We start from the raw sequence: 27416 nt of genomic DNA, 5'->3' as shown, positions 1-27416 counted from the left end.
AATCTATTCTATAAATGTGCATGTGTATGAGAAAACGACATATATTAAACAATTGTAGAAGATTCCTAGACATCACTTTCACCGTTAGTTAATTGATAAATTTGGTGTTGTTAGATTCTATGTGATGTTAATCTTGCCTTCAAAGGTACATGTTTTCAAAGTATATACTCATAGCACTTGTTCACATTGTCTTTTGTATTAATTTTATGTTTCTTTCATTGGACTTTAATCATGGAGAATACCTAGTTGGGAATAAATTTCAAACAAAATCTATGACAAACGAGATTAATGAAAACTAGTATGATTGAAAATGTACGGTTAATCAAAGATATGTACTACAATGGAGCTAGTTAAACAAAACTCTCCCAACTTTCAAGAAAAGCATGAAGCAACATTTATCCAATAATTGATCTTTCACACTTTACATATAACAAACACTAGTTTCAAAATGATCTAAGAAATTTGCCAACCCAATTAATCATCCAAATCGAACCAACGTTTGATGTCGTCAATGTCAAAATCAGACAAGGCAGAAGACATATCATCCCAGTGATTGTGCATTGAATAATCATTCAAAGTGGGTTCTGAGGATAGCATGTAATCATCATAAAATGATGGAATTGTCTCCTCTGTGATCAGTGATGGTGAGGGGTTGATAGATGATAATGATGATGAGGATGATAAAAAGGGACATTCTTGCTTGGTTGGAGCTGGGAAGCTGTTGTTAAAACTTAGCAGTATGGAAGTGTCAGAAGGAGAATCATTGGAATGAAGTATGATTTCAGAACTTAGCAAGTCATTGCATGTGTGGTGACCAAAATATGTGGTCTTGTACAAGGGAGGATTCTCTTGAATTCTTTGCACTTGTTTTGTTGCTTGACAATTCTGATCATACTTGTGAGTGCACCTGTAATAATTCCTGCACATGTTACAAGACATTAGTTTAAGGAAAAAGATGCAATTTATGTTAATTCAATAATAATAATATATAAGTTTGCTATACCTACCTTGAGTATTTAGCTTTGAGGATATCTTTCTGGCCATACTTTCTCCAGTGATGGCCATCATCAACTGATGGAGCTTCTGAAACCTTCTCCCATTCTTGTGTACTTCTTCTGCATAGACAGCAAATAATGCTGATTAATTTACACTAAAACTTGACCAAAATCAAAAACTAAACTTTAGTTTTGAATAAGCTAGCAAAACCAAAGGGGTAAAAACTACAAACAATCAAAGACAAAACCACCTTATATAGTATTATATCAGAATAGTAATGATGGGGAGCATCAAACAACCACCTTGGACAGAAGAACAATGACCATTTAGGTTCCAAAGGGACACTTATATATGTTATCTTGGAGATCCAACAAAAATGTTAAAACTCAAATTAACAAAGTGAAATTCAAACCTATATATGGCTCATGCACACAAACCGAGTCTATAAGAAGAAATAAATTCTGTGAGTGAAAAGGAAGAGAAGCATTGCAGAAAAAGAAAGAAAAGTATTGCAGAAAGGATTACTTTCTCTTGTAGCAGCCTCTTCTGTTGAAAGTCTTGCAGCTTTCTTGGGAGTCCTCAGATTTGATGGGAGAGAGAAGATGAGAGTCCAAGAGGAAGAGGGTGTTGGTGAATGATCTAAGCACGTTCTTGGCAAGACTTTGAAGGGTTCTTATTTCAGACTCATCTTTTTCATTCATCACTACTCGAAGTTTAGTAGCAGATTCATAACCTCTCAGAAGCTCCTCCAACACCTTTCTTTGATCCATCTTCTTCTTCTTCTTCTTCTTCTTCTTCTTCTTCTCTTCCTTACACTATCTGAATTGCTTTTCTCCAAATGTTCTTCTTCTTGTCTCTTACATTCATATATATATATATATATATATATATTGGTAGCTTTTGTTTTGGTCTGACGTTGTAAAACACTTGTGTTTGGTCCACCACTGTACAAGGTACATTACCGGATGCATCAGGGTGATTGGCCTTTTCATATTATTTTAGGGTTTAGAAATTTATGAACTTAAAAAATTGTTAGGATGTCCTTTTCTAAGATGACAAAATGGTGTTAGTTAAACATTTTTTTAATTCTGCGAGATCCATGAAGTTTTTTAAATTTGAGAATGTGACCCCACTTTGAAAAAAAAAACCTAGGAAAACAAATAGTATTTTGATGAACTGTTTGTATATATCTTAGTTTTGTGCTTTATACTTACGGTGTCAATTTTGACTGATGTGATAAATTGTAACAATTATAAGTGGCAACTTGTTCATGAGTGGAGGAAGCATAATTTTTGCTTTTGCTTGAACGCACATGTTTATATTAAACTTAAAAACAATTATTTTTGTTTCTCGACAATTTTTTTTAGTTTATATAATTAAATTTGTAATTTAGTGATGTAACATCTTATTTTAATAATATACAATTATTAAAAAAATATAATGTTTAATATTTAAAAATAGATAATTTATATATATATATATATATATATATATATATATATATATTAAATCAAAAGCATAATGAAAATTTTTAAAAGAAGAAATCATAAATATTTTTAGTTGTACCATTGGTCCTCTTGCACTAGATCCATTATTACTTCTCGTTTGCTCACACTATTAAGTTGATAATTGCAAACAAAGAGAATACATAGACAAATAAACATAAAAAAAAAAAAAACTAATGTGCAAAAAGAACAATTATACGACACATATAGAGATATTAACATAAGCAAATAATTCATATCAACAATCCTAGCACATATAATTATTCATACTAGACTTAATTATTTGGATACATGTATTAATATCAGACTTTGGTAAGTTATGTACTTGTGGTGACCTCTACGGTTGTACAGAACCATTACCAATGAATTTCACCCTACCAGACATAAGGTTAGTCTCTTAAGATCTTTGTACAAGGTAAACCCTATACTAGGATCCCTTGCTCTTCTCACCACACATATCCCGTCTTTCTACATTTAAGATTGGATGGTTATTAGAGACATAATAACTCATAACACAAAATCCATATTTCAATACATACACTACTGAAATCATCACAAGAAATTTCTCCTTGAAAATTCTTGTAACAAATTTATCACACATATTCACAACAGTGTTATCAATCCAAAAAAAATATTAATACATCTTAAACATACACAAAAGCCATGGTAATTATGTCTTAAACAAGTCAAACATATAAGAAACTTCAACATATACATTATAGCTCAAAAGTGGAGCTTAAGGTCAAACCTTTCGCAAAAGGTGGTGCTCAGTAACAATCCTAGCTCTCTACAAGAAACATTTCGCAAAAAGGTGGCACTCAACTACAGTTTTGATGCTTAACGTCATTCTTCTCACAAAATATCGCACTCACAATACCCTTTTGTCGCTCATCATTCTAGAACTAAAATCACTCCAGACTAGTAATGGACAATGACGCTTAACGATGCCTTAATATCACTCAATGCCAAAGTATTTGTACTTTTTTGCGCTCAGTAGTACAAGATTGACACTCAACAATCCATAGCTAAAATGCTCCAAAACCTTCACAATGAACTGGTGCTCAGCACAAGCTTACCACCTTTTAATGTTATATCAAATATCAAATATCAGCAGATGAAAATTTTGTGATTTTAGAAAATGAGACCTGTTCAAATGGTCAAATTGGTATTTCCTTCTTAGTATTTGAGTCAAAAACAATTTTTAATGTCAGGGCGCATCCCAATTGACTCATTTGATCAAATTCTAAGTTTCTAATTCAACACAAACTCAAACCAAAGAAATCACAAGGAAAACATCCAAAACAATCAAATTCAACCGATTTAACTTCATCATCATACAACTCAATCATGCAAATCACTAATTTAAAAATGTATAAAACTTAAAATAATCCAATTAGCTTCACTTACTTGAAAGATAGATCAACAACTCAAGAATTTCTAAAAACACCTCCAAACGCACATAAAGTTCTATATGCTCCTAGTAACAATACAAACACGATCAAGGCATATTATTAGGAATAGTGATCAACAAAAAATCTTAAAGAAAACCCAAACACCACATACAAACCAAGATGGTCCACATGAATAGAAAGAATAAATAACATAAAACCCAAACACTACTTGGAGAATTCGCCTTAAGGATCACCTGTCTCCCCGATTTTCAAACAAATAAATGAATGGTTAAAAAGTCTAAAGAGAAAAAAGAAAACTAAAAAAAAATTTTAAAAATGATGCAATTTAAAATAGTAAAATTAATTTATAATAATTTTATTTATACTTTAAATTTTTATTATTAAAATAATTAAATCTCATTATTTTAAATATATTATCAATTTAAAAACATTATTTTTTTTTTTAACTTTTACCATTTGACTTATATACAAATTGAACATAAATAAAAAATAGTTCGAATGTGTTTTCAGATTCACTGGTTTCAAGGAAATAAACGTGACTTAGCCAATAGTTGGTTGGCATTTAATGTTATTTTAAATGAAAATTCAGACATATACTACACTTCCTTTGTGAGAGCGGAAAAGTCATGAAATGGAGGACTGCGAAAGAAATAAAAATAATAAATTCTCTATGAAAAAAAATATATTAGTCCTTTACTATAGTTTATTCTTTCTAATTTAGAAAGAAAATTACAATAAAACGATAATAAAAGGATAAAATTACAATTATATTATTTACAATTAAAACAAAAACAAATAAACTAATTATATCTCATTTTATCAAAATCTTATTTTTCATAATTTTCTAGTAAGGGAAAAGTGGGCTTCACATGAGATGTAACAAATTTGCAATTTACACGCACAATATACTCGATTACTTGTATAATGTAAATGAATAGTATTCATTTATTGTATTTCACAATAACAATAATTAAGATATTCTTATTTATAATATTTTAATAAATTTTCCCTATCCAAGTGCTTAAGCTGTTATGGTATTTAATTATTTATCTAATGTGACTTACTACATAGATGTTAGGATTAAAGTGATTTGGTATCTAACTTTTTGTATTTAAATTATCTATTTCTTTCACATTCATTTTCTCGTATTTCTTTGATAAACAAATGTATTGTTGATGATGGTTGGCACAGTGACAAAGAGAGAGAGGTTAGAAATTGGACCAGAAACAGTGAACTGATCTACACATGTAAATTTGCAAAAGTTGCTCATCATGTTAGCAATTATTTATTCTTCGACCCTTCATTAAAATAATCATTATATTATTATTATTATTATTATTATTATTATTATTATTATATGAATGAATTTTGGTGCATGTGTGCCTACCTTAAACATAGAATAAAGAAGCACTTGGTGTTGAATAACATAACTGAGACCCACATTGCAATCGATGGCTTAGGATGTGCCAGGTGTGTGAAGATTGTTGCGCTGATGTCACTGTGATTGTGTCATATGATGACGGGAAGAGACATGTAACATGAGAGTATTACAGTGACTACGTTCGGGTGTGAAAGGACAATGTTACCCTTCCGGATTGTGCGGAGTGTTGCTGTAAACTAGACAAAGGGAATTTACGGATTGCAGAAAATTACATTATTTTATTTTACCTTTTGTTGAGACAGTTTATCTTTTTCTTTCCCGTTTCAAAAAGGATAATACAAGCTTGATTTTTACATGACTTTTGTACATCTTGTTGCTCTGTACAGTAACCATTCTCTCAAACAAGACCGTGGATCATGATCATCATGCCAATGCCCCATTTTTTAGATTTCACCCACAATCAACTGCTGAGTATCTCTTTAACAAATCATTAAGTAAATTTTTATATTTTTAAAAGAAAAAATAATGTCAAATGTAAAAAATTTGTGGGTGAAAGTTTCTCTTTCATTCTTCATCTTCCTTTTACCTTCATTATGTGATTCCCCACGACATACTTGATTACTGTGCAGGATGAGCACCTGTTTTCAGTTGTTGCAATTTGCTGATGCTTCTCACCTGAAGAATTGACCTCACAAAAGATTAGGGCCAAGTACAAACGGGCCTAAACACTTGAAAAGAGTGCTTATTTTATTTCTGTAAAATAAGGGGTCAGCACAACATTTTTCCATCTTCATCCATGTACATATGCATGCATATATCTATATATATATTCTGGTAAAATAACCATAAAAGTCACTCGAAAATAACACAGTAGAAAATAGCAATTGGTGACATTCAATGGTGAGCTTTTAACTCGTTTGTCAGTTACAAAACATAAACTGTATACATGTTTCCTCAACTGCTTGCTAAACCCATGACCATCCAAGGAGTTGGCAAATGTAAACAAAAACCATCACAGAAAGCATCCAATAAAAACCATTCTTAACCAAAATAGCTTAAATAACTGCCCAAATTTCATTGCTACAGGATATTTTAGCAGTAAACATTGCAGGTAGTGTGGATAAGCATTGCAGAGTCACATACATCGAGCATAAATTTGGGATTTATGTTGTCAAAGAACTCAAAATGCCAAAGTTTGGTTTTTCTAGTGCGGGGAGAACTCCGTGCCGTGGGAGGTTCCTATATAAGACTGGCCAACAGTACAGAACCCAAAGCTTTTCAGTTAACAAATTAATAAATTCTCGTATTGCAGAGAGGAATCCTTGTTGCTGCCAAATGACATCCATTCTCCCTTCAGAAATTATATAATTGAATATTTTAAATTTGAAGATTCATTTTGAAGAGAGGGAACCACCCATCAAATCCATCGTTGTTTTTTCATGGAAAACTATTCCCAAGGCAATTATAAAATACTCATCTGACTGTTGCCCAAATCAAAGACTCATTGTGCCATTTGATAGATAGGCTGAGTTGAATGAAGTTGCAACATGCAACAAGAGCTTTTAAACCTTTATCGAAACAAAAAGAAATAAAAAATACTACTTGAATATCAAAAAGTAAAAGAGAGACAATGTAACTGAATTTTAACAATTACATCTTAAGCATCTTACAAAGAGAGGAATATATAGCTGACTAAAAAACAGAGAGGTTGAGCATACTATAAAAGAACACCATTCAAAATATGTTTTGGATTAAACAGAGAAAGCATACACTTGCCTGGTCACTTGTACAGCCAACTGCCAGAAGAATGCAATGTGATGGACAGATACAGTGGAAATCATTCCAATGAGATTTTCTAGTTTCTACAAGATTGATAATAACTCGAGTTATTTGGAAACTGGACACTTTGGTTGCAAATTACCATGCTGTTTTATCATTGTCTCAGCTTCTCTGGCTATCTGGATATCTGAAGGACAAAAGGCTTGATAAAAAGCTTTGCAAGAAAAGCGAGGTAGCAATGCCACGATTATTATAAGAAAAATTGTCATCCAATATGTAGGGGAACTTGCCAAATGATAAATAGTCCTGAAATTATTAGAGGCAAGTTAGCTATATATCCCACAGTACTAATCTAGAATATAGTACGCTAATAGGAAGACTGTGACTGACCCGTAATTGGGAAAGACAGGTATAGAATCCAATATCACCACGCAGCCATATGTAATGATTATTGATCCCCATACGGCAACATGACTAACCAGTGCCCACTGGTTAATGTCCATAGCCAGGTGTACATTTACAAGGATAACAACTGAAATTGTCCATAAACTGCCCATGCTCCATATATCAATTGTGCTGTCCTTATAGATGAATACGGGAATGTAGAAGAGAGCAAGACTCTGCCATAACGTGTCAATCATTGTAATCCAAAATAATTGCAAATTGTAAGCCTCATGCCTGTGACCTGTACCATATAATTTTGGATACAGCAAGAGTGTACTATGACTCAAGTCTTTGTCCATCACACCAATAATGATAGTGGGGATAGATGTGTATATAACAGAATAAAATACACTACTCCACTCTGTCAATGCAGAAGTTGTAGAAAAAGCAGTGCATAATATATACCTAAGGACAAGGAAGACACCGTGATAGAATCAATAAAAGTTTTGTAAAATCTCATAATGTAAAACTAAATGACTTCTACCACCAAGCCCAAGAATTGGCAATACATCCTCCGACATATTACAAATTTGAACATGGATAGCATAGCATACAGCCAGAAGCAGACTATTCTTAATGGGCAACTTCACTGACAAATGTTAACATACAAATGTTGATGTAGGAAAAATAATGAAAAGGACAATTTTGCCTAAAATATTTAAAGAACAAATAACAGAAAATATATATATATATATATATATATATATATATATATATATACACACACACACACATACACATATGTGTGCAGGAATGAATCAACAAGTTAAAGAAAGACTAATTATATTGAATAAATAGGTGGAAGTCAACCAGAGGTATGAAAAGAAAGCTATATATACCAGAATAGCATCAAGACAAAGACAGCATTGCGGTAAAAGTTGTACAGAACAAGATAACCAACACGCTGATAATTCCAGTGTCCGTGAACCAGAAGCAATTTTTTCAAGAACTGGAATTGTGCCATGGCAAAATCTGATGCCATCACGGCTTGGCGCCCTTCCTGCCCACATATTCCAACACCAACATCTGCCATTTGGATCATCGACACATCATTTGCCCCTGTCCAAAGTAGTAAAACACAAACCGAAGAGGTCATAAGTTAGATACTGAAAATCTTCGTTTTAAATGCATCTGATCATACAAATAACAAGTTACATGCAAAAGAATCTTGATGGCCTCAACTATTAACCAGACTCAGGCACCCAGAAAAGTACAAATGTAAAGTATACTAATTTCATATCATTATGAAGAACTTACCATCACCAATAGCTAATGTCAGATCATCAGTGCGGCTTTTTATCAGATCAACAATTCCTGCTTTCTGCAAGGGTGCAACACGGCAGCATAGCACAACGCTACAGGAAGTTGCAAGTTTGAAAAGCTGTAGAAAGGAAAATAGAAAACAGTAAATATTTGCCATGAAATTATTGATACCAACATAAACAGCACTTAAATAAATTAAGCTTCGGTTTTCCAATATATGTAAATATTCCTAATGAAAATTTCAAGTGAGCACGGTTAATCTTGCCTCTGACTCCAGTTCCTTCTCCAAAATATAAACTAAACTGGTTCCATCAATTATGAGTGCCAATGGAGCAGTAGTTCCTTCTTTTTTCCCTGCATTTGACTTGGGCAAGCCCAATGATTTTGTATTATCGTGAATATCAGGGCAACCAAGTCTAGAATCAGTTTTGCACTTCAGATTCTGATGTTCTCTACTTGAAGATTTCACTCCATACTTTGCTATAGCATCAGTCAAGAGCTTTCTGCACTCAACCTCTGAAGTGCCATTTATAATGATCTTCTGCATGTCTCTACTCAGAAGTTTACAAGAAAGACCAATTGAAATTGCAGTCTCCTGCTTATCACCAGTAAGAACCCAGACCTTGATTCCAGCTTGCCGCATGGACTCAATGGCTTCTGGCACACCCTCCTGCAGCTTGTCCTCAATTCCAGTTGCTCCGAGAAGCTTTAGGTTGCATTCTATCAGAGCCGCTGTTTGACGTAGTTTTGCAGCTCGATCAGTCAATGAAGTGCTTGCATCTTCATACATCTTTTGCCACTCCTCAAATTCAGCATCTGAAAGATCCCTGGAGCCAACTACAAGAGTTCGTAAACCTTCCATAGAATATTCACTTAAATGACTCTGAGTTTCATGCTGTATTCCGTTGTTTCCTTCAGTGTCAGGAGCTAAAATGCTAAACATTGAACTGTCAGCGCCTTTAACCAACACCTTAACAACATTATCAGGAAACCGGAGAATAACTGACATCCTCTTTCGCACACTATCAAACTCATGCAGGCCCAATACATCCAACCTATAATAATGCACACAGAAATGATTAATTGAATATAAACCACACAAAACATAAAAGGCTGCATTTCTAAATGCTATGTAAATAAAAGTCAATTTCATTAAATACAAAACCCCAAAAACATTTGGAAAGCAAAACATATAGTTTGGCGCCAAATGGAAGTCGCTATTTACCTGAGTTTCTCACCATTGACATCAAGAACAACATTTCCAGATGTTCTCTCAAATAGAGTATATCCATACGCAGATGCAGCTGAAACTAGAGCTTGTTCATCAGGAGACTCTCCCTGGTAATCAATACCTTCTATTTCATGATTTGATTCATCTTTACCACAACTGGAAACTTTACCACTACTGATAATGGGGATCACAGTATTACAAGCAGCCAATGTGAGGAAAAACTCATGAGCAGCAATTCTTTCATCTAAATTAGAGTCTTTCCGCAACAATGCCATTAGTTCAGAATCAACAGGAGTTTCAGATTTGAGTTTCCATTTTCGTTTACTGTTATTGGCTGCTGCTTCTGCAAAACATTACCAAAATTGGTTTGTGATACACATATTCACCATCAAATTTTCATTGCATCATAAGCTTATAGATGATTCTAATGAGAAATCAAGTAGTCATTCAGCTCAAACATACAACATAATCAAATGGTGGATGATAGAAAAAATTTATTGAAGGGTACGGACATTTCATCAGACAAGTCTAAGACGAGGCGGAAATTTCGAGACAGAAAGTAAGTCCTACATATATACAGATCTATAGATATGAGTGAAACATATTCCACAAGTCAATCCCAGGATTTATTTAGGTAAACAAATAGAAAATGAAAGCCCAAGAGAACATCGTGCTACTGGGAAATGGTGGTGTATTTTACGGGCACCAGTAAAGCACTCATTGTCATATACCAAAAATATCAAAACTAGCACACCACTGAAACATCCATGAAAACCAAAATTTTCTAATGATATCAGTGCAACACACATAAAGCTTTTCAGCAAATTTCAAACTGTATCAGCATGACAGAGATCAAGGCATCGTACCACACCTTTAAGCAAACTGGAATTACATAATGACCTCAAGAGAAGCTCAAATAAAGAAAAAAATACCTGTACTTTCATCATCTGTATGCAAGGAGCTCCCGTAGCTCTTTCCATGAATACTGGCTCTCTGAAACTCCATTTTGTTTTCTGTTAGAGTTCCTGTCTTGTCAGAAAACACGTAGCGTATTTGACCCAAATCTTCATTTATATTTAATGATCTACACTGGAACCTTGATCCAGATTTAGAATCGTACATATCCTTGTCCTCTATCATGAAGTATGACTGACCCAATCGAACTAACTCCATTGTGATATATAGAGATATTGGTATCATTATCTGAAACACAATAATGGAGCTCAAAAAGGAGAAGAAAGTTTCCATTGGTATCCCATAGTACCTGTATTTCCTTCCCTCATTTGGCCCTTTGTTGAAGAATTTTTTTCTGTAGTAAGGCAAGGTATCAAGCTCATGCTCGTGGCGTACCAGCCAGAGACCCATCCCTAGGGAAACAACTGCGCACATGATAAAAAGAAAAACTGACAACCACAAAGTTTCTCTATTCATGTAACTTTCCAGTTTGCTTCTCTTGGAAGGGGAAGCTGCACTGTTCAACATTGCTTTTGTTTGCTGTCCTGCATAGACCACAACACCAATTATCCAATCCGTGTTCTTCAGCATGCAACCACGCAGAACAATGTTTGACTGGTTAAGGGGAATCTTATGGCCATTTAACTCCATGGTGGCAGTGAACTCATAGATATTCCGATTAGGTGGTTCGCATCTAATAACTCCAGAGACAGCACAAACATCTTGCGAAAACGCTGAAAGTGTTTCTTGCTTGGCAAACCGTGTCTTCAAATTCGATTCACCATCCAAATTCATTGTTTGAATATAAGCAACTCCACTAGGATCGCTTGTCCCCAGCAAGACCATGTCAGCAGGAATCATCTCATCGGCTAAGATTTTAATCACATCACCAGCCTGCACATTTTTCCATCTCTTGGAACGGAACTGAGCCGATTGAAGAACCAGACACTCACGATTGTTTTCATAGCAATCTGACCTGTGCCTGCGCCAATCCTCGTAGGCATCCTTGATAGCAGTGACGCAAAGCACAAACAATAGGGGGAAAAGGGACACGGTTCGGCCGAAAACAGCTAGTGGAGGAAGCTGATTCAGGGCAGCAATGGCAAGGAAATAGAGATAAGCAACCCGGTGGAACTGAATGAACAGATTCTTGGGCAAGAAGTTGAGAAGAGTGTATCTGCTGGTTCGGATGTCATTCCCACAAAACTCATACTTTTCATTAGTCTTGGTGGGATCATTGACATAGATGACGTTGCCGCTGTCATCATGAAAGAGGGTGTTATCATCAAATTGGACGCTGCTTTTGGGACGAACCCTGCTGGGGTGAGAATGGGAAGTTTCAGAGGGGGGAATGTTTGGAGCATTACGTTCCATAGCGCTCCACGATCCCCCCCTAACGTGGTGCACTCAAATTCAAAACTTGTTCAGTACATTGGCAAGCCAATCCCTGAACAAGGTTATAGAATTCCAACCAGATTCAAAATAGAATAATATCAACAACAAACCCTCTTCTTGTCTCTTCTTGTATTGCTTGCAATCTAAAAATCAACCAGATAGCAAAAAGGTAAACAAATGATGCAACGTGATGGGCCTTTAAGCCCACATTGGTGGAAAAATCATGTCATTTCATTGCACAGCAATTTGCATCCACGTTGGCGGTTGTTCCTCCCCCTCCCCCTCCTGCTGCAACAACAAAACACCATTCAATGGAAGGATGACAACAACAATCAAACAATAAGCAAATGAACGAAAAAATGTAGAAACCAAAACAGAAAGAAACCCTAACCTGACCTTGAAGAAACAAACACAGTGTGCTATCGAGGAGAAGAGGAAAGGGATTGGGTCGAGGTGAAAATGCAAATGCAAATGATATTGTAACGCAGAGAGAATTTCCCCGCGGAATGGAACGGAACGGCTAAAGAAAACCGTTAGATGGAAGACAATAACTTAAAAAACGAATAGTATAAAAATGTAATAACAAATTAACAAATAACAATAATGATAATAATAATAATAATAATAATTAATAATAATGATACAACAATGTAATAATTAAAATGATAATAATAAATAAATGGTAAGATTAAAGTTTGGCAATTGAGAAAGAAGCGGGGAACCACCGATTCCGTTTCCAAAACTGCTAACAAAAATATTTTTTATTCAAGAAAATATATTTTTAATTAAAATGAATTATTTATTAATGTTTGTTTATATTATTATAAAGAATTTTAATTAAAGTGCAGATGGGCCTTCATACATATAAACAAATGTATATGTATATTATTTTTTACTAAACGTGAATATATTATAAAATTGAGCATATTTTATGGTGAATTAAGATCATAAACTGTATTAAAATAAGTTTAAAAAATTTATTTTCCATAAATCTAAATGAAGTGTGACACGTGTTTAATATTTTTCTGTGGTTCCAAGTATGATGGATGAGGCATTAAATTTGGACCAAGAGAAACAATGGATGAATAGGAAGAAGAAGAAGAAGAAGAAGTGGCAAAAGTGGTGCCTCTGATCTGAGAGACATCATCATCCAATGGCTTCTCTGCTCCCTCCAACTCCAACTGCTACTTCCACGCTCAAACACAGCCAAATGGCCTCTTCCATGAAGCTCACCACTCCAAACAATGCTTATTTCTTGCAAAACTCAAACCACCGTTTGAAGAGCAACTCTACAAAGTGCCATGCAGTGTTTGGTGATGTGGCCAAAGGGTTGGTGGAGAACAGTGTTGGCATGGACCAGTTTCAAAGTATCCAATCAGGAATAGTGCAGTTTGAAAGAGTGACTGAAGGGTTATCTGACCTGCAGAGGTGGGGGGTTCTCGTGTTTGGTGGGTTGACTTGGATTTACTTGACTGCGAGGCCAGGTGTGCTTGTTGGTGCCATTGATGCATACCTTTTGGCCCCTCTTCAACTGGGGTTGGACAATTTGGTTGGAAGGAGGAACTTGAAGAGGAGTGACTTTGTGGTTGGAGAAAAGCTTGGTGAAGGGTCTTTTGGTGTTGTCTATTCGGGTGTTCTGGTTCCGAAGAATGGGAATGGGAATAATGGGAGTGTTAATGTGGTGCAGAAGAGGGGGAGAGGCAAGACAACGCAGGTGGAACCCAAGTCTAAGGATAAAGTCATTCTTAAAAAGGTACTGTTGTAGGAACTTCTGTAAGGAAGGAAAGAACATTGATCTTATTTTGGTGTTTGTTTGTTCTATGCACGAACTTAGACAGTGTTTTACCTTTGGTAAGTCCCTTTATTATGCAGAATCTTGAGTTGAAATTCCAATTCTGATTGCATAGGAATGCTTAAAGAACTATATCTGAAATTTTTTACTAAACCTTTGATGATTAGGATTCCTCATTCATTCTGTCTTTTTTTCTCTATTATAAACTCTTGTTTTCTGATCAAGAGAAGGAAGATGTATAATTCAAATGTTTAAACCAGTAAATTGGGTACTTGATTTGCTGAATATCCATTTTCTGCTTTTAGAATATGTAGTCTATAAAAGGTATTTTGCATCTGACTAATGGGATGTGCAGGTTAAGGTCGAAATTCAAGGCGCTGCGGAGTTTGGTGATTATGAGGAGTGGTTCAATTACAGGCTATCTAGAGCAGCTCCCGAAACATGTGCTGACTTCCTTGGAAGTTTTGTAGCTGATAAAACAAATTCACAGTTTACAAAAGGTGGAAAATGGCTTGTTTGGAAGTTTGAGGTGCTCTAGCTTGTATTTCTATTGCATCAACAATAGCCATAGATGAACTAATCATGCCTATTTAACTGTCAGGAGTTTGATAAAAAAAAAGTTTTTTCCATGGTGTTGAATGCCATCTTGTAAATATAAACTAAATTTGCCATCGTAGTCTCGTTTAGTTCTCCAGTTATTTAACTAATTGGAAGGTTGCTTGTGTCACAGGGGGATCGCACTCTTGCTGATTACATGAAGGATCGAAACTTTCCTTCAAACTTGGAATCTGTGATGTTTGGACGTGTTCTGCAAGGTGTTGACTCTTCAAAACGGAATGCATTGATCATCAAACAAATAATGCGCCAGATCATTACATCTCTGAGGAAAATTCATGATAATGGCATTGTTCACAGGGATGTAAAGCCAGCCAACTTAGTGGTTACGAAACGAGGGCAGATTAAACTCATTGATTTTGGTGCAGCAACAGACTTGCGGATTGGAAAGAATTATGTTCCCAACCGTACCCTTTTCGATCCTGACTATTGCCCCCCAGAATTATATGTTCTCCCAGAAGAAACACCAAGTCCACCACCAGAACCAATTGCTGCTTTCCTTTCTCCAATCCTTTGGCAGGTATACTACTTCACTCCATTCGTGTAGCATGTTGGCTAAGATCAGTTCACAAAAATAGAATTGTTCTGTGAATTAAAATTTGAGAACTCCTAGTTAAGAATCTTCCGATTTAGGAACATTAACTAAAAGATTTGTTAATATCTTAGTGGCATACTGTTTATTCCACACATTTGTTTTTTTGAGGAAGTGCTGAAGTGGAGTTATGTGATTATTGTTGCAGTTAAACAGCCCTGATTTGTTTGATACGTATTCAGCTGGGATTGTACTTCTTCAAATGGCAATACCATCCTTAAGGTCTTCTGCTTCTTTGAAGAATTTCAACTTGGAACTAAAAAACTGTGGATATGATCTGAAAAAATGGAGGGACTATACTCGCAGCAGGCCTGACTTCCAAATTCTAGATGGTGAATCTGGTAGAGGGTGGGACTTAGCGACAAGGCTTGTATCTGAGAGAGGTTCCCTAAGAAGAGGACGTTTATCTGCCGCTGCAGCTCTGAGACATCCTTATTTTCTTCTGGGTGGTGATCAGGCAGCTGCAGTACTTTCAAAACTAAGCTTAAGCAGAAAGTGAGCTGCATAGCAATGAAGGTATACTGTTTCATTTTCTAATTCATTCATTTTTTTAATCACTTGTTATCTTTCAGATTTGTATAGTCAAGTTTGATCTGATAACATTGTTATTTCCTCATGCTGGCGCCCATGTTTTCTTCTGAAACTGTATCTAGAGTTATCTACTGTTTCCTTGGCAAGAAACCAAGCAAGATAGTTTAGAATTAAAGAAAATCACTTTTGTGAGTAATGTGCATTATCTTTTCCTCACAAGGTGATGCAAAAATTACTGGTTAACCTGAAAGGTAGTTTCTCACTGTAAAAACAACAGATTTCTTTAGTTTTTGGGTTACTGGTAATATGACAGGACAGTTCACTCATTTGTTTGTTATTTTGTTGTTAAGAACTATGAATCATATCACTTTTTATTGAAGTCCTCTAAGGTAATATTGTTTTTATCAGCAGCAGGAGGAGGAGGAGGAAGAGGAGGCATTTGAATTCAAAGGTGTTCCACAGCCAGCCAGCCAAACATGTGAATTGAGCACCATCAATTATAAGATTTTGTTCCACTTTCTTTTTTGTGTGTCTGGGTTTTCCTCCCAAGTTTAAATCAAGGGGAAATTTTCTACTCAATTTCAGTCATTCGATAAGCCTGAGGATATCAAAGCATACACAGAGGGAAAAATTATTGCTGCAGTATACATTTATGTCTTTCATGTTCGTATATGACAACAATTTCAAACAGGATCGCATAGTGCTTATACGAGCTTAATCAGTTATCTCCTATGGTTTCTTTCTACAAAAGGTGAATGCTTGAAGATTGGTTGAACTTTATCTCTAAGACCGTAACTTTGAGTTATATGCTGAAACAGGACAAACAGCCAAGTAGAGATGCATTCTATTGACACTTACCAGATGAAGTTACTTACTTACATCCAGGATGATATTATGTATTTAGTTCCATCCCGTATAGTTCTATCATCTGAATAGTAGTATTCTTGTACGAAATTGTGCTTCTTGTTGCTTACAAGAGTTGACACTGATATAATAACATAGTTCTTCACACCAAAATTACTTGCTTATTTTACAAATTGCCACACAACTGTCAGAACATACAAAGTATAACTATTGGCATCAGTACAATGGTATGCTGCATAACTATATATATCTCTTCTCTTCACTTTTCTCTGTGGTATCATTTTCATACTGAAGCTATTATCTTGATGCACCACAGACATGCTTTATACATAGCAGAAGTTTGCAACTTTCCTCATATGGTATTAGAGTTCGTCATGATAGAGTACTGTTTCCAACACATTTCGCTTCTTACAACCCCAACGGCATTTTGTAGAGCACAAGGAATTGAAGAGGGCTAGCCTTGTGGATTGAAGGGATATAATGCTTGATGTGGAAGGTGATTTTGAGAGAACAATTGCATACCCATCATCCATGTAATCCGTTCCATCAGGAAAGAGCTGCCACACAAGGCTTCCAGCTCCACTGCCTCCTTTCTTGGTAGAGTTTAGGATTGTCTTGTACACAGTGTTTATAAGGTTGTCTCTGTATGATGAATTGAAGCCAGGAGCTTTTGCAGACACACCAAACTCACTAAAAACAACAGGCATTCCGAGATACTTTTCAGCATCCTCTATGTGCGCTTCCATCCAAGACTTTATAAATGGGAGGTGGGAATCAGCAATTGATTGTGAAATCCTTTGGCAAGGTAATCAAATCATAGTCAGAAACTCTCACACTCATTTTGGATTTCAGATAATTAGATGAATGGTAAAAGAAAAGAAGACACTTATGGCATAGTACATTAATGTAGTTTATAAGCACTTGAATATGATTATGATAAAGATGAATGCTAAAAGTTTGCGGCAGTTCATTGTTATGATACTGTATATACTATAGCAAATGTCATCATTGAATAAACATAGTAACTTACCAAGAGTCTGGATATATGTGAACAGAAGCGAAGTCAACACCTAGAACCTGGTGGTTCCTGATAAAATCTGTTCCGACCTGGTGAGCATATGCATTTGGGTTTAACTGATATCTCTGAGGTGTCGAGGGGCCATAAAATCCTTCCAGTCCAATCTCCACCAGATGTTTTGTATCAATGCTTTTCACATAGAATGCCATTTCTTTTATCCAATCCTATAATGTATTCAGTTGGGCACAAGATGTGATATCATGGAAGGAACTGATTAATTGAATGCAATGATTTTATGCATTACAAACTGAAACAATAGTTCCACAGGACCTGGGCAAACCTGTAACACATCACCTGTGGAGTCTGAGTTGCACCGAGGCTCATTCATCAGTTCCCAAGCAAAAATGGTTGGATCTTCCTTGTAAGTGATATTTGTGAATGTATTAACTCTATTGAGCACAGTCTACAAAGTTAAAAATAGTACTAAACCCAATTAGTTTTTAGGTTGTTAAGCATTGCAGCAAATAACAAAACAGGCTTTACAAAAGGTGGTTTTTGATCTATTGGATTGCAAGAAGCTACATGCCTTAACATGAGCCTTGTAATAGCTTCTGAGAGTTGGATGTGAAAAAAAGGCATCATCAGAGGTCAGGTTGAGGCCAGCTGCATTGCCCCACTTTACATACTGTGCTTTGCCCCCGTAAGCCTCCCAGTTGTTAACCAGTGATAATATGAGCCTTATTTTGTATTTCTTTGCTTCACTCACCACGAAATCCAAGGCCTATGGTTCAAACAATGAAATGGAATTGCATGAAGATTGATATTTAACTGCACATACAACTAGAAAATTGGCAGTATCGTCACTTAAAACATTAATAACTACTAGCCACAATACAACGGTGAAGAAAAAAAATTGATTATACAAGAGAAGTAATCATGATACTATTTTTAGTAGTACATAAAAAGTGCTGAAAATAACAAGCAGATAAATCAGAAGCACTGACCTTGAACACGTCTTCATCATAAACTGATGGAGATTTCTGAAGAGCACGCCATTGGCCATCATTGAAGGCCCAAGTCCTACAAACTGTCATACCCACAGAGGATGCATGTTTGAACACCTCAGTGACCTTTCCTCTGGTGGACTCATCCGCAGCAAATACCATCAACCAGTACGTGTTGAATCCATTGACATAGAAAGGTTGGTCGTTCACCACAAATTGGTTTGCTTTAGTTTGCACCATCTGCCATTCATTTTCTTCCATGTCTTCCATTTCATTTCTTAACCCCAAAAAATATAGTTAAGTACCAAAAGTTAAAAAGGACAGAAGTAAGAATTAACAAAAGGGTTTTCTAATACATACCCATAACTTAAGATAGAATCTGCTATATCAACGCTTTCCCTATCTTCATATTCACTGACATCAAATGCAGTTGAGCTTAAACTTGTAGTAAGAGTCAGAAAAAGGACCAAGGAAATTGTACGTAATCCAAATCTCACGTGTGTTTCCATGGAGTTGGTTACCTAGGCACGATCTCTTATGATGTTTTGGACCAAATTATATAAGTGATCATCTTAAATTTTGTTACATAGGATTGGATCAAAGACAGAAGAGTGGTGTGCAAGTAGAGACCGTGTCATGTCACTGCTCTAGCTTTAAAGCCAAGAAAAGCTTCTATTCTATTATATTATCTTCCATTGCTTAGCAATGTATAGCAAAGTCAGGTAGGAGTAAAGCAGCAAAAAATGTGTGTCCTAACTCCCAAGGTACGCTCATGTGAAGTGGGCTCCACAAACCATAATACATGAAGTTTTGTTTGATTTTAACTTTAAAGAAATCAAAGTTAAGGAATCATAATACAGTCACTTCTCAACACAAACATACAAAGTATAACACCAGGAACTTTGTTCTAATTGTATCTTCTTAAGGTCTTCAGAATCGATTCTTTCAGATAGGTATATAATGACCAGAAGAATTATTCCAAAAGAAAAATTAAAAAGAAAATCATATATACCTGTTTCTGTGTGTGGAGTCCATGTACCTGCTATTGATCCCTTGATAGGGAGAAAAATAGAAAAGATAGATGGAGAAGAGACAGGCAATTGGCAAAAGAAGAAGAGGGTATCGGTTGGAACTGACACTTCTAGCATTGTTTGTGATATTTGCACTTTACCAGCAACATATGATTTATGTTTTATGAGAATGGCAATTAGATCTATTAATGCCTGTCTCCAAAGTCAACCATCATCTTTTTCGGACTGGTGTTTGAGCTTGTTAATGGTTCTTGTTCCATACAATTTATTTTTGCTTCTGTACCAAGGCCTGCTTATATATGATTCTTGTTAACTCCTTTATTTATGTTCTTTACCGAAAAAATAGAGTGAATCTTATAAGGTGGAGAGGTTAGTGCTTCAAGGTGCCGAGTTGATAACAGTTGCTAGTAAGATTAATGTATTTGATTATGTCTTTATTAGATTATTATTTTTCACCTTTGATATATTGCCGTTGAATAGGAAATTTCGTATAATCCTTCCCATTATTACATATCTCTTGCAATTTCCAATATTGATGTAAAAAGATTTTATGTTGCCTATTTAAGAGAAGAGGGCGGGAGAATACAAGCAAGCAATTCTAAGCAAAGAAATCTCTCATGCTTTCTCTTGTTTTGATATTTTGATATGGCATCAGTGTTAGGAAATTATGCACAATTCCTCTTAATCAGATTTGTAAGAGAAATATACAAATGCAGAATAATAACACTCAAATTGAACTTGTGAAATTATACTGCAAATATATTATTGATAAAGAAAAATTACAATATCACTTTTCTCTCTTTCTTTATTTCTACTCTACGTTTCTTGTTTTTCTTCTCTACACCTTTCATTATCTATTTCTTTCTCTTATATATATTAACTTATTTTCTATTTAATTTGTTGATTTCCTTAATCTTCTCCCCTTCATAGACTTTCATTGGATAAAATCCTTTTTGACCAATTCTAACAATCTCCCATTTGAAGACTGATTTTAATTTGTCTTCACACCTTGATCATTACATCGATCTTCTATAGTTTATAATTGTAGCAAGCCAACTGAAGTTGAGCACAATTTCAGTTTGTCAATGGTTACCACTTTTGTTAACATGTCTGTTGGATTTTTACTTCCGAGAATCTTTCTCAATGTTAGCACCCCATCTTCAAGCAAAGATCTAATGAAGTGATAACGAACATCAATATGTTTTGTCCTAGAGTGAAATGCTGAATTCTTTGCCAGATGTATTGCACTCTGACTATCACTGTGCAAAACACTCATCTCTTGGATGAATCCTAACTCTATTAACAATCCCTGAAGCCATATTAATTCTTTACTAGCTTCGGTTACTGCTACATACTCAGCTTCTGTAGTGGATAAAGCAACTATCTTTTGCACCTGTGACATCCAACTAACAGTTGTAGTACCAACAGTGAAAATGTAACCAGTAGTACTTCTTCTGTGATCTACTTCACCTCCAAAGCCTGCATCTACGTAACCCTGTACTTTTAACTCTCCTTTGCTAAAGTACAAACACTTCTCTATAATGCCTCGTAGATATCTCAAAATCCATTTAAAAGCTTCCCAATGAGCTTTACCTGGATTTGACATAAACCTGTTAACAACTCCCACTGCATGACCAATGTCTGGCCTTGTACAGACCATCGCATACATTAAACTTCCAATAGCTGAAGCATATGGAATTTCAGCCATGGACTCCTTTTCCTTCTCTGTCTGAGGAGACTGTTCCTTGGATAGACGAAAATGGCTGGCCAAAGGTGTGCTAACTGCTTTGGCATCTCTCATGTTGAATCTCTGCAAAACACGGTTAATGTACTCTGCCTGAGATAGCTGCAAAATACACTTTTGCTTATCTCTTGTGATTTGCATTCCAAGGATCCTTTTTGTTGGACCCAAATCCTTCATATCAAATTCTTTTGATAGTTGTTGCTTCAAACTTCTGATCTCGTCCATATCTAAACCAGCTACTAACTTATCATCAACATAAAGTAGCAAAATGATATAACTGGACTTATATCTCTTGAAGAAACAACAGTGGTCGGCATTACACTTCTGGAAACCTTCCTTGTGCATGAAGCTTTCAAACTTCTTATACCACTGTCTTGGAGCTTGTTTCAAACCATACAAGCTTTTCTTTAATCTACACACCATGTTCTTTTCTCTTTCTTCTATGAAGCCTTCAGGTTGATGCATGTAAATCTCCTCATCTAAGTCTCCATGAAGAAATGCAGTCTTCACATCTAGTTGCTCAAGGTGTAATCCTTCACTTAAAACAAATCTGATGGTATTGAGTTTTACAACTGGAGCAAAGATTTCAGTGTAGTCAACTCCTTTCTTTTGCTGAAATCCTTTGACAACTAGTCGAGCTTTGTATCTCTTGGACCCATCATGATCCTCCTTCACCCGATATACCCATTTGTTGTGAAGTGCCTTTTTCCCAACAGGTAACTCTACTAGTTCCCATGTTTTGTTGGACATTAAAGACTTCATCTCATCTTTCATGGCAAGCTCCCACTTACTAGCATCTGTCATCTGACATGGTTCCTCATAATTTTCAGACTCTCCTTCATCAGTTAACAATATATAATTCAGATATTTTCTATTAGGTACATGAGGCCGAGAAGACCTTCGCAAAACAGGAGCTGGAATAGAAAGTTCTGGTGTGTCAAGTTCTTCATTATCATTATTTTCACATGATCCCTTTGACTGAGGAGTCTCAATTACAGGATTTTCTGAGACATCATCCATCTCCACATACACTGGTCTACTCTGTTCTGAGTTGTTATTGCATGTGTTGTTCCTGTCCTTATACACCACCTTTTCATTGAATATCACATCTCTACTATGAATCATCTTTTGATTTTCATTATTCCATAACCTGTAGCCAAACTCATCTTCACCATAACCGATGAAAGTACACTTTTTCGATTTAGGATCAAGCTTATTCCTGCCTTGATCACTAATGTGCACATATGATACACAATCAAAAATTTTGAGATGTGATAGTTTTATCTCTTTACCACTCTATACCTCTTCTGGTATTTTGTGCTCCAATGGAACTGACGGACCTCGGTTGATTAAGTAAGTTGCTGTGTTGACTGCTTCTGCCCAAAACTGCTTTGGTAAGCCTGATTGCAAACGCAAGCTTCTAGCTCTCTCTGTCAACGTTCTATTCATACGTTCTGCCACACCATTGTGTTGAGGCGTACCTGACACGGTCCTCTCCATTCTAATCCCGTGCTCATAGCAAAACTTCTTAAATCTAGTGTCTTCATATTCACCACCATTATCCGATCTAAGCTTTTTTATCTTTAGTCCTGTCTCATTTTCTACCATGGCTTTCCAAATTTTGAAAGCTTCAAATACTTCTGACTTATTTTTAAGAAAGTATGTCCATACCTTCCTAGAGTGGTCGTCAATAAAAGTCACAAAGTATCGCTTACCACCAATGGATGAGACAATAGTTGGACCCCAAACATCAGAGTGAACAAGCTCAAGTCTCTCTTTCTTTGGGATTCTTCCACTTCTCTGAAAGCTTACTCGTTTCTACTTTCCAAGTATACAGTCTTCACACATGTCAAATTCTATTTACTGGAGACTTGGTAGTTTCCCCTTTGAGTGCATGATCTTCATCCCTTTCTCACTCATATGACCTAACCTCCGATGCCATAGGTTAGGATTTCCATTCATTGCAACTGCAATCAAATGACAAGCTCCTTCTGTCTTGTAGAGAGTACCACTCTTCCTACCACGAGCAATTGTCATTGCACCCTTTGAAATCTTCCAATTATCACCATGGAAGACTGTTGTGTAGCCATCAATGGCCAACTGGCCCACAGAGATTAAGTTCTTTGTTAGGTCGGGAATATGTCTAACATTTTTCAATTCCCATACAGACCCATTTAACTTAATCTTCACCACACCTTTACCAGCAATCTCACAAGACTGCTCATTAACAAGGTAAACTTTTCCAAGGTTTCCAGGAACATAGTTCTCGAAGAATTCTTTCTGTGAGGTGGCATGAAAGGATGCTCTAGAGTCTAACACCCAAGACTCTTCCTTGTTCTCTAAAGAACATATCAATGCATCTTCTCCTCCTGAGGTTGAAGCAACATTTTCTTCTGTTTTATCCTCGTGATTCTTCCGTGCACTCTTGCACTGGTTTTTGTAATGTCCTACCTTTCCACAATTCCAACACTCAATGGTCTTTGAGTTTTGGAAACTACGATGATTCTTAGAATTGGACCTTCTTTCTTTGGATCTTCCACGTCCATATCCTCTGTTCGAACTTCTTCCTCTTGACTCTGTATGCAAAACTAAAGAGGTTGAAGATTCTCCAGACTCTTTCCGTCGAATCTCTTCACTAAGAATCAGATCATGAACATCATCAAACTTCAATTTATTACTGCCTGATGAGCTACTCACAGTTGTGACTATAGCATTCCAACTTTCCGGTAGAGAAGACAAAAGTATCAAGGCTCGTACTTCGTCATCAAATTCGATTCCAACTGAACTCAATTGAGTTGTGACTATATTGAGTTCATTAAGATGTTGCGCTACCATTGCGCCATCTGACATCCGCAAATTAAATAACCGTCTCATCAAATGAACTTTGTTTGAGGTTGACGGCTTTTCATACATACTTGAAAGAGCTGTCATAAGACCCATTGTGGTCTTTTCTTTTGGAATATTAAATGCAACATTGCGGTATAATGTTAATCGAATAACTCCGAGAGCTTGTCNGTCGAGAAGAGTCCAATCTTCATCCTTCATGTTTTCTGGTTGATGCCCTGAGAGAGGTTGATATAGCTTTTTCTGATACAAATAATCTTCAATCTGCATCTTCCAAAAGCCAAAGCCCGTACCATCGAACTTCTCAATTTTTATTTTTCCTTCATCTACAGTCATTTCTCCCACTTAAATCTTACTCCTTTTGAACCGTTGATTATAATAATAGCAACCGGCTCTGATACCAGTTGATAGAAAATTATGTACAATTCCTCTTAATCAGATTTGTGAGAGAAATATACAAACCCAGAATAATGACACTCAAATTGAACTTGTGAAATTATACTGCAAATATATTATTGATAAAGAAAAATTACAATATCACTTTTCTTACTCTACGTTTCTTGTTTTTCTTCTCTACACCTTTTATTATCTATTTCTTTCTCTTATATATATTAACTTATTTTCTATTTAATTTCTTGATTTCCTTAATCTTCTCCCCTTCATAGATTTTCATTGGATAAAATCCTTTTTGACCAATTCTAACAATCAGAGCTTGGTCTCTGAACCGTGGTCTTTTCTTGTGGGTATCTTAGAGTTGGAGTAAACACCCCTAAATCATGGTCTTTTATTGGGTTCTAGTGTTGTTTATTATGGGTATCTTGGAGTTGAAGTAAACATCTCTTGTGGATGATCAAGATCTTCTATCGTCATCTGTTTTTTGTCTTGATCCAAAAGGTTTTGTGAATTCGCTATGTCGTCTAGATATGCAGCACACATGTTTGTGAGGTGTCTACTAGGCTTGTCAAGCTACTTTAAGGAAAACCAAGCTCCTACCCAACAGACGGAGCTCTTTTAAAGAAACTCGAGCTCCTACCGCTGAGCTTCTAACTTGGTAGGACGTGCTTCAACCCAGAATCTCGGTAGGCCGAGCTTTAACCAGACAGCACACGATTTTTCTCTCTTCTTTCATCATCTCTTATGATAAATCCGAATCATATCTTGTTTGTTTTAATGGCAAAAATTATGTTGCTTGGGACTTTCAATTTAAGCTTTTTGTCAAGTAAAATAATTATGCAGTCATATTGATGGTTGAGATCCAACATCTATTAGTGTAGCGGATTTGGCGAAATAGGAAAGCAAAGATGCCTAAATCATGTCCTGCATTCTTAGCTCAGTTGAGACAATTTCACAGGAATCTATCGATTGAGGAATATTATTCCGGTTTTCAGAAGTTGTTCTTCAAACCGTGCATGAGACTAGCAAGCGAGATCAATTTTTGATGAAGCTGTAATATGACTTGGAAGTTACTCATTCCAATCTGATGAATCATTGTCCTATCTGGATGTTTGCTTGAGTGATCTTCTCCGAGACGAAAAATGAATTAAAATCCCCAAGTGATACAAGAAGGCCTAGCACCATAGGACCTATCACAAGAGGGATGGCCAAAAAGCTTCAAGATGAGTATTCTCTACAAGGTCAAATACTCTTTGCTATTTTTGGATGGAAGATTGGAGACCAAGGAGATGCTATAAATGTGCCAAAACATGGAGAAGGGTAAAGTGGACTTTTGGCTACATAAAGAGGGGTGTGCATAGCATAGGAGGGGCGGCATTAGTGATTGTATTTGCTGCATATGCGCATAGTTTTTCACATGTGTTTCATAAGGCTTTCTAGAAGTCATACACACTTTGCACATGCGTAATGAGTTGGCCTAAGATCCGTAAATTGTGGATCTAGGCATTTCCCATGCATGGCCTTGAGATTGATCTATAAAATCTCATTGGCAAAGCTTGTAACTCACTTTTGGATTAATATTGATGAAACTCTGCTGAAATGATTAGGAAGTTCTTCTCCAAGAGTCACCTTCCTAAGCTTGCTCTCCATTGCAACTTTCTTCCACTATAGGGAAGCCTTTTGAGTTGTGAATCATCTCTCCAAGCTAGCCTCCATTTCAATTCACTTTAAACACTTCTATTCCGCTACAATTCACTCCAAAATACCCAACCAAAACTACTCCAGCAGAACTCCAGATCTGCCTCTGTTGCCGGTTACTGTTCTATTGGTTCCAGCAGCCTTCCAAGCCTCATTTCATCTCCAATCTCACGGCACACCTTCCTCACATCCCCCTGGATGTATCAAGTGGTATCAGAGCTTAGGTTCTAGCTTGAACCGTGAGATAAGTAGCTCTTTCTTCCATTTCCATGCTGTCAACAAAATTCTGCAATGTCTTGTTCTGTTTCTGGTTTTTCAACTCTGTTCAACATCTTTGTTGTGGTTTAAGTTCTGTTCTGAGTTTTTTCTTGGATACTAGCTGTGTTTGCTTGAGTCTCTCATCATTTTATTCGGTTATTTCTTGCTGCTTTGAGTCATTTTAATCATTTGAGCATCATTTCCAGTTTGTATTAGTCATGTTTGGTTAATTTGCTGTTTTTGTCATCAAATCTGGTTTACAACCAAGTTTTACGGTTCTGAAAGTGTTTGGATGTGGCTACACCAATTAAGAGCAATGAACAATCAAGAGATGAGCTCAGGTGTTTAAATTTGCCAACCAAATTCAGATTTGCATTGCCTTTCAGTTTCTGTTTCTGTTTTTCCAGAAAGTGTTTCTGCTGCAACGAAATTCCACTGTTCATTTGGCATTGTGCACTGTTCTATTGAACAACAATTGATTGAGATAATGTCTGAGTCATTTGGAAGATGAAATTGATTTGATTCCAAGTGTTTCTTATGTTGCAAGCACCTAAAAGCAGTAAATCGAACTGCTACACTTCGTTGCATTCAAAATTCTGAATAAATTGAGTTAGATTGGTACTAGATCATTGTCAATCATCTTCAACTTGTTTCTGCTGTTTGAGCAACTTT

At 36.0% G+C, this 27416-nt stretch overlaps 4 protein-coding genes across 9 annotated transcripts; 1 reads left to right on the top strand and 3 right to left on the bottom strand.

The window, feature by feature from the left end:
* Positions 1 to 474: 474 nt before the first annotated feature.
* Positions 475 to 1770, bottom strand: LOC106773231 (probable WRKY transcription factor 70). Its single transcript, XM_014659941.2, has 3 exons — positions 1522 to 1770; positions 1008 to 1115; positions 475 to 919 (listed from the first exon to the last, which is right to left on the bottom strand). Exons 1-3 carry the CDS (start codon positions 1764 to 1766, stop codon positions 475 to 477), a joined length of 798 nt encoding a protein of 265 aa, XP_014515427.1. The 5' UTR covers positions 1767 to 1770.
* Positions 1771 to 7070: 5300 nt separating this feature from the next.
* Positions 7071 to 12918, bottom strand: LOC106774373 (phospholipid-transporting ATPase 1). 4 transcript variants are annotated; one of them, XM_014661351.2, is made up of 8 exons: positions 12752 to 12918; positions 10944 to 12648; positions 10006 to 10354; positions 9046 to 9835; positions 8775 to 8898; positions 8357 to 8576; positions 7464 to 7922; positions 7071 to 7379 (listed from the first exon to the last, which is right to left on the bottom strand). In XM_014661351.2, exons 2-8 carry the CDS (start codon positions 12337 to 12339, stop codon positions 7181 to 7183), a joined length of 3537 nt encoding a protein of 1178 aa, XP_014516837.1. In that variant the 5' UTR covers positions 12340 to 12648; positions 12752 to 12918; the 3' UTR covers positions 7071 to 7180. The 4 variants fall into 4 exon arrangements, with proteins under 4 accessions (XP_014516837.1, XP_022641938.1, XP_014516839.1 ...); XM_022786217.1 differs by having other exon boundaries at positions 10944 to 12645; XM_014661353.2 differs by having other exon boundaries at positions 12757 to 12918.
* A 501-nt stretch (positions 12919 to 13419) lies between these two features.
* LOC106774104 (serine/threonine-protein kinase STN8, chloroplastic-like) lies at positions 13420 to 16907 on the top strand. Of its 3 annotated transcripts, none has more exons than XM_014660950.2 (5): positions 13420 to 14113; positions 14508 to 14681; positions 14883 to 15287; positions 15508 to 15875; positions 16305 to 16907. In XM_014660950.2, exons 1-4 carry the CDS (start codon positions 13514 to 13516, stop codon positions 15856 to 15858), a joined length of 1530 nt encoding a protein of 509 aa, XP_014516436.1. In that variant the 5' UTR covers positions 13420 to 13513; the 3' UTR covers positions 15859 to 15875; positions 16305 to 16907. The 3 variants fall into 3 exon arrangements, with proteins under 3 accessions (XP_014516436.1, XP_014516433.1, XP_014516435.1); XM_014660947.2 differs by having other exon boundaries at positions 16302 to 16907; XM_014660949.2 differs by having other exon boundaries at positions 16299 to 16907.
* On the bottom strand, positions 16875 to 20281 carry LOC106774105 (mannan endo-1,4-beta-mannosidase 6). The gene is made up of 6 exons (XM_014660951.2): positions 19137 to 20281; positions 18777 to 19053; positions 18359 to 18553; positions 18113 to 18235; positions 17785 to 17996; positions 16875 to 17549 (listed from the first exon to the last, which is right to left on the bottom strand). The coding sequence occupies exons 1-6, from the start codon at positions 19283 to 19285 to the stop codon at positions 17117 to 17119; spliced, it is 1389 nt and encodes a 462-aa protein (XP_014516437.1). The 5' UTR covers positions 19286 to 20281; the 3' UTR covers positions 16875 to 17116.
* Positions 20282 to 27416: the final 7135 nt, after the last annotated feature.

Source organism: Vigna radiata, chromosome 9 (assembly GCF_000741045.1).
Source record: "Vigna radiata var. radiata cultivar VC1973A chromosome 9, Vradiata_ver6, whole genome shotgun sequence".
Taxonomy (NCBI): Eukaryota; Viridiplantae; Streptophyta; class Magnoliopsida; order Fabales; family Fabaceae; genus Vigna; species Vigna radiata.
Note: the sequence above shows the minus strand (reverse complement) of the source record. Positions and strands in the feature narration are given on the sequence as shown.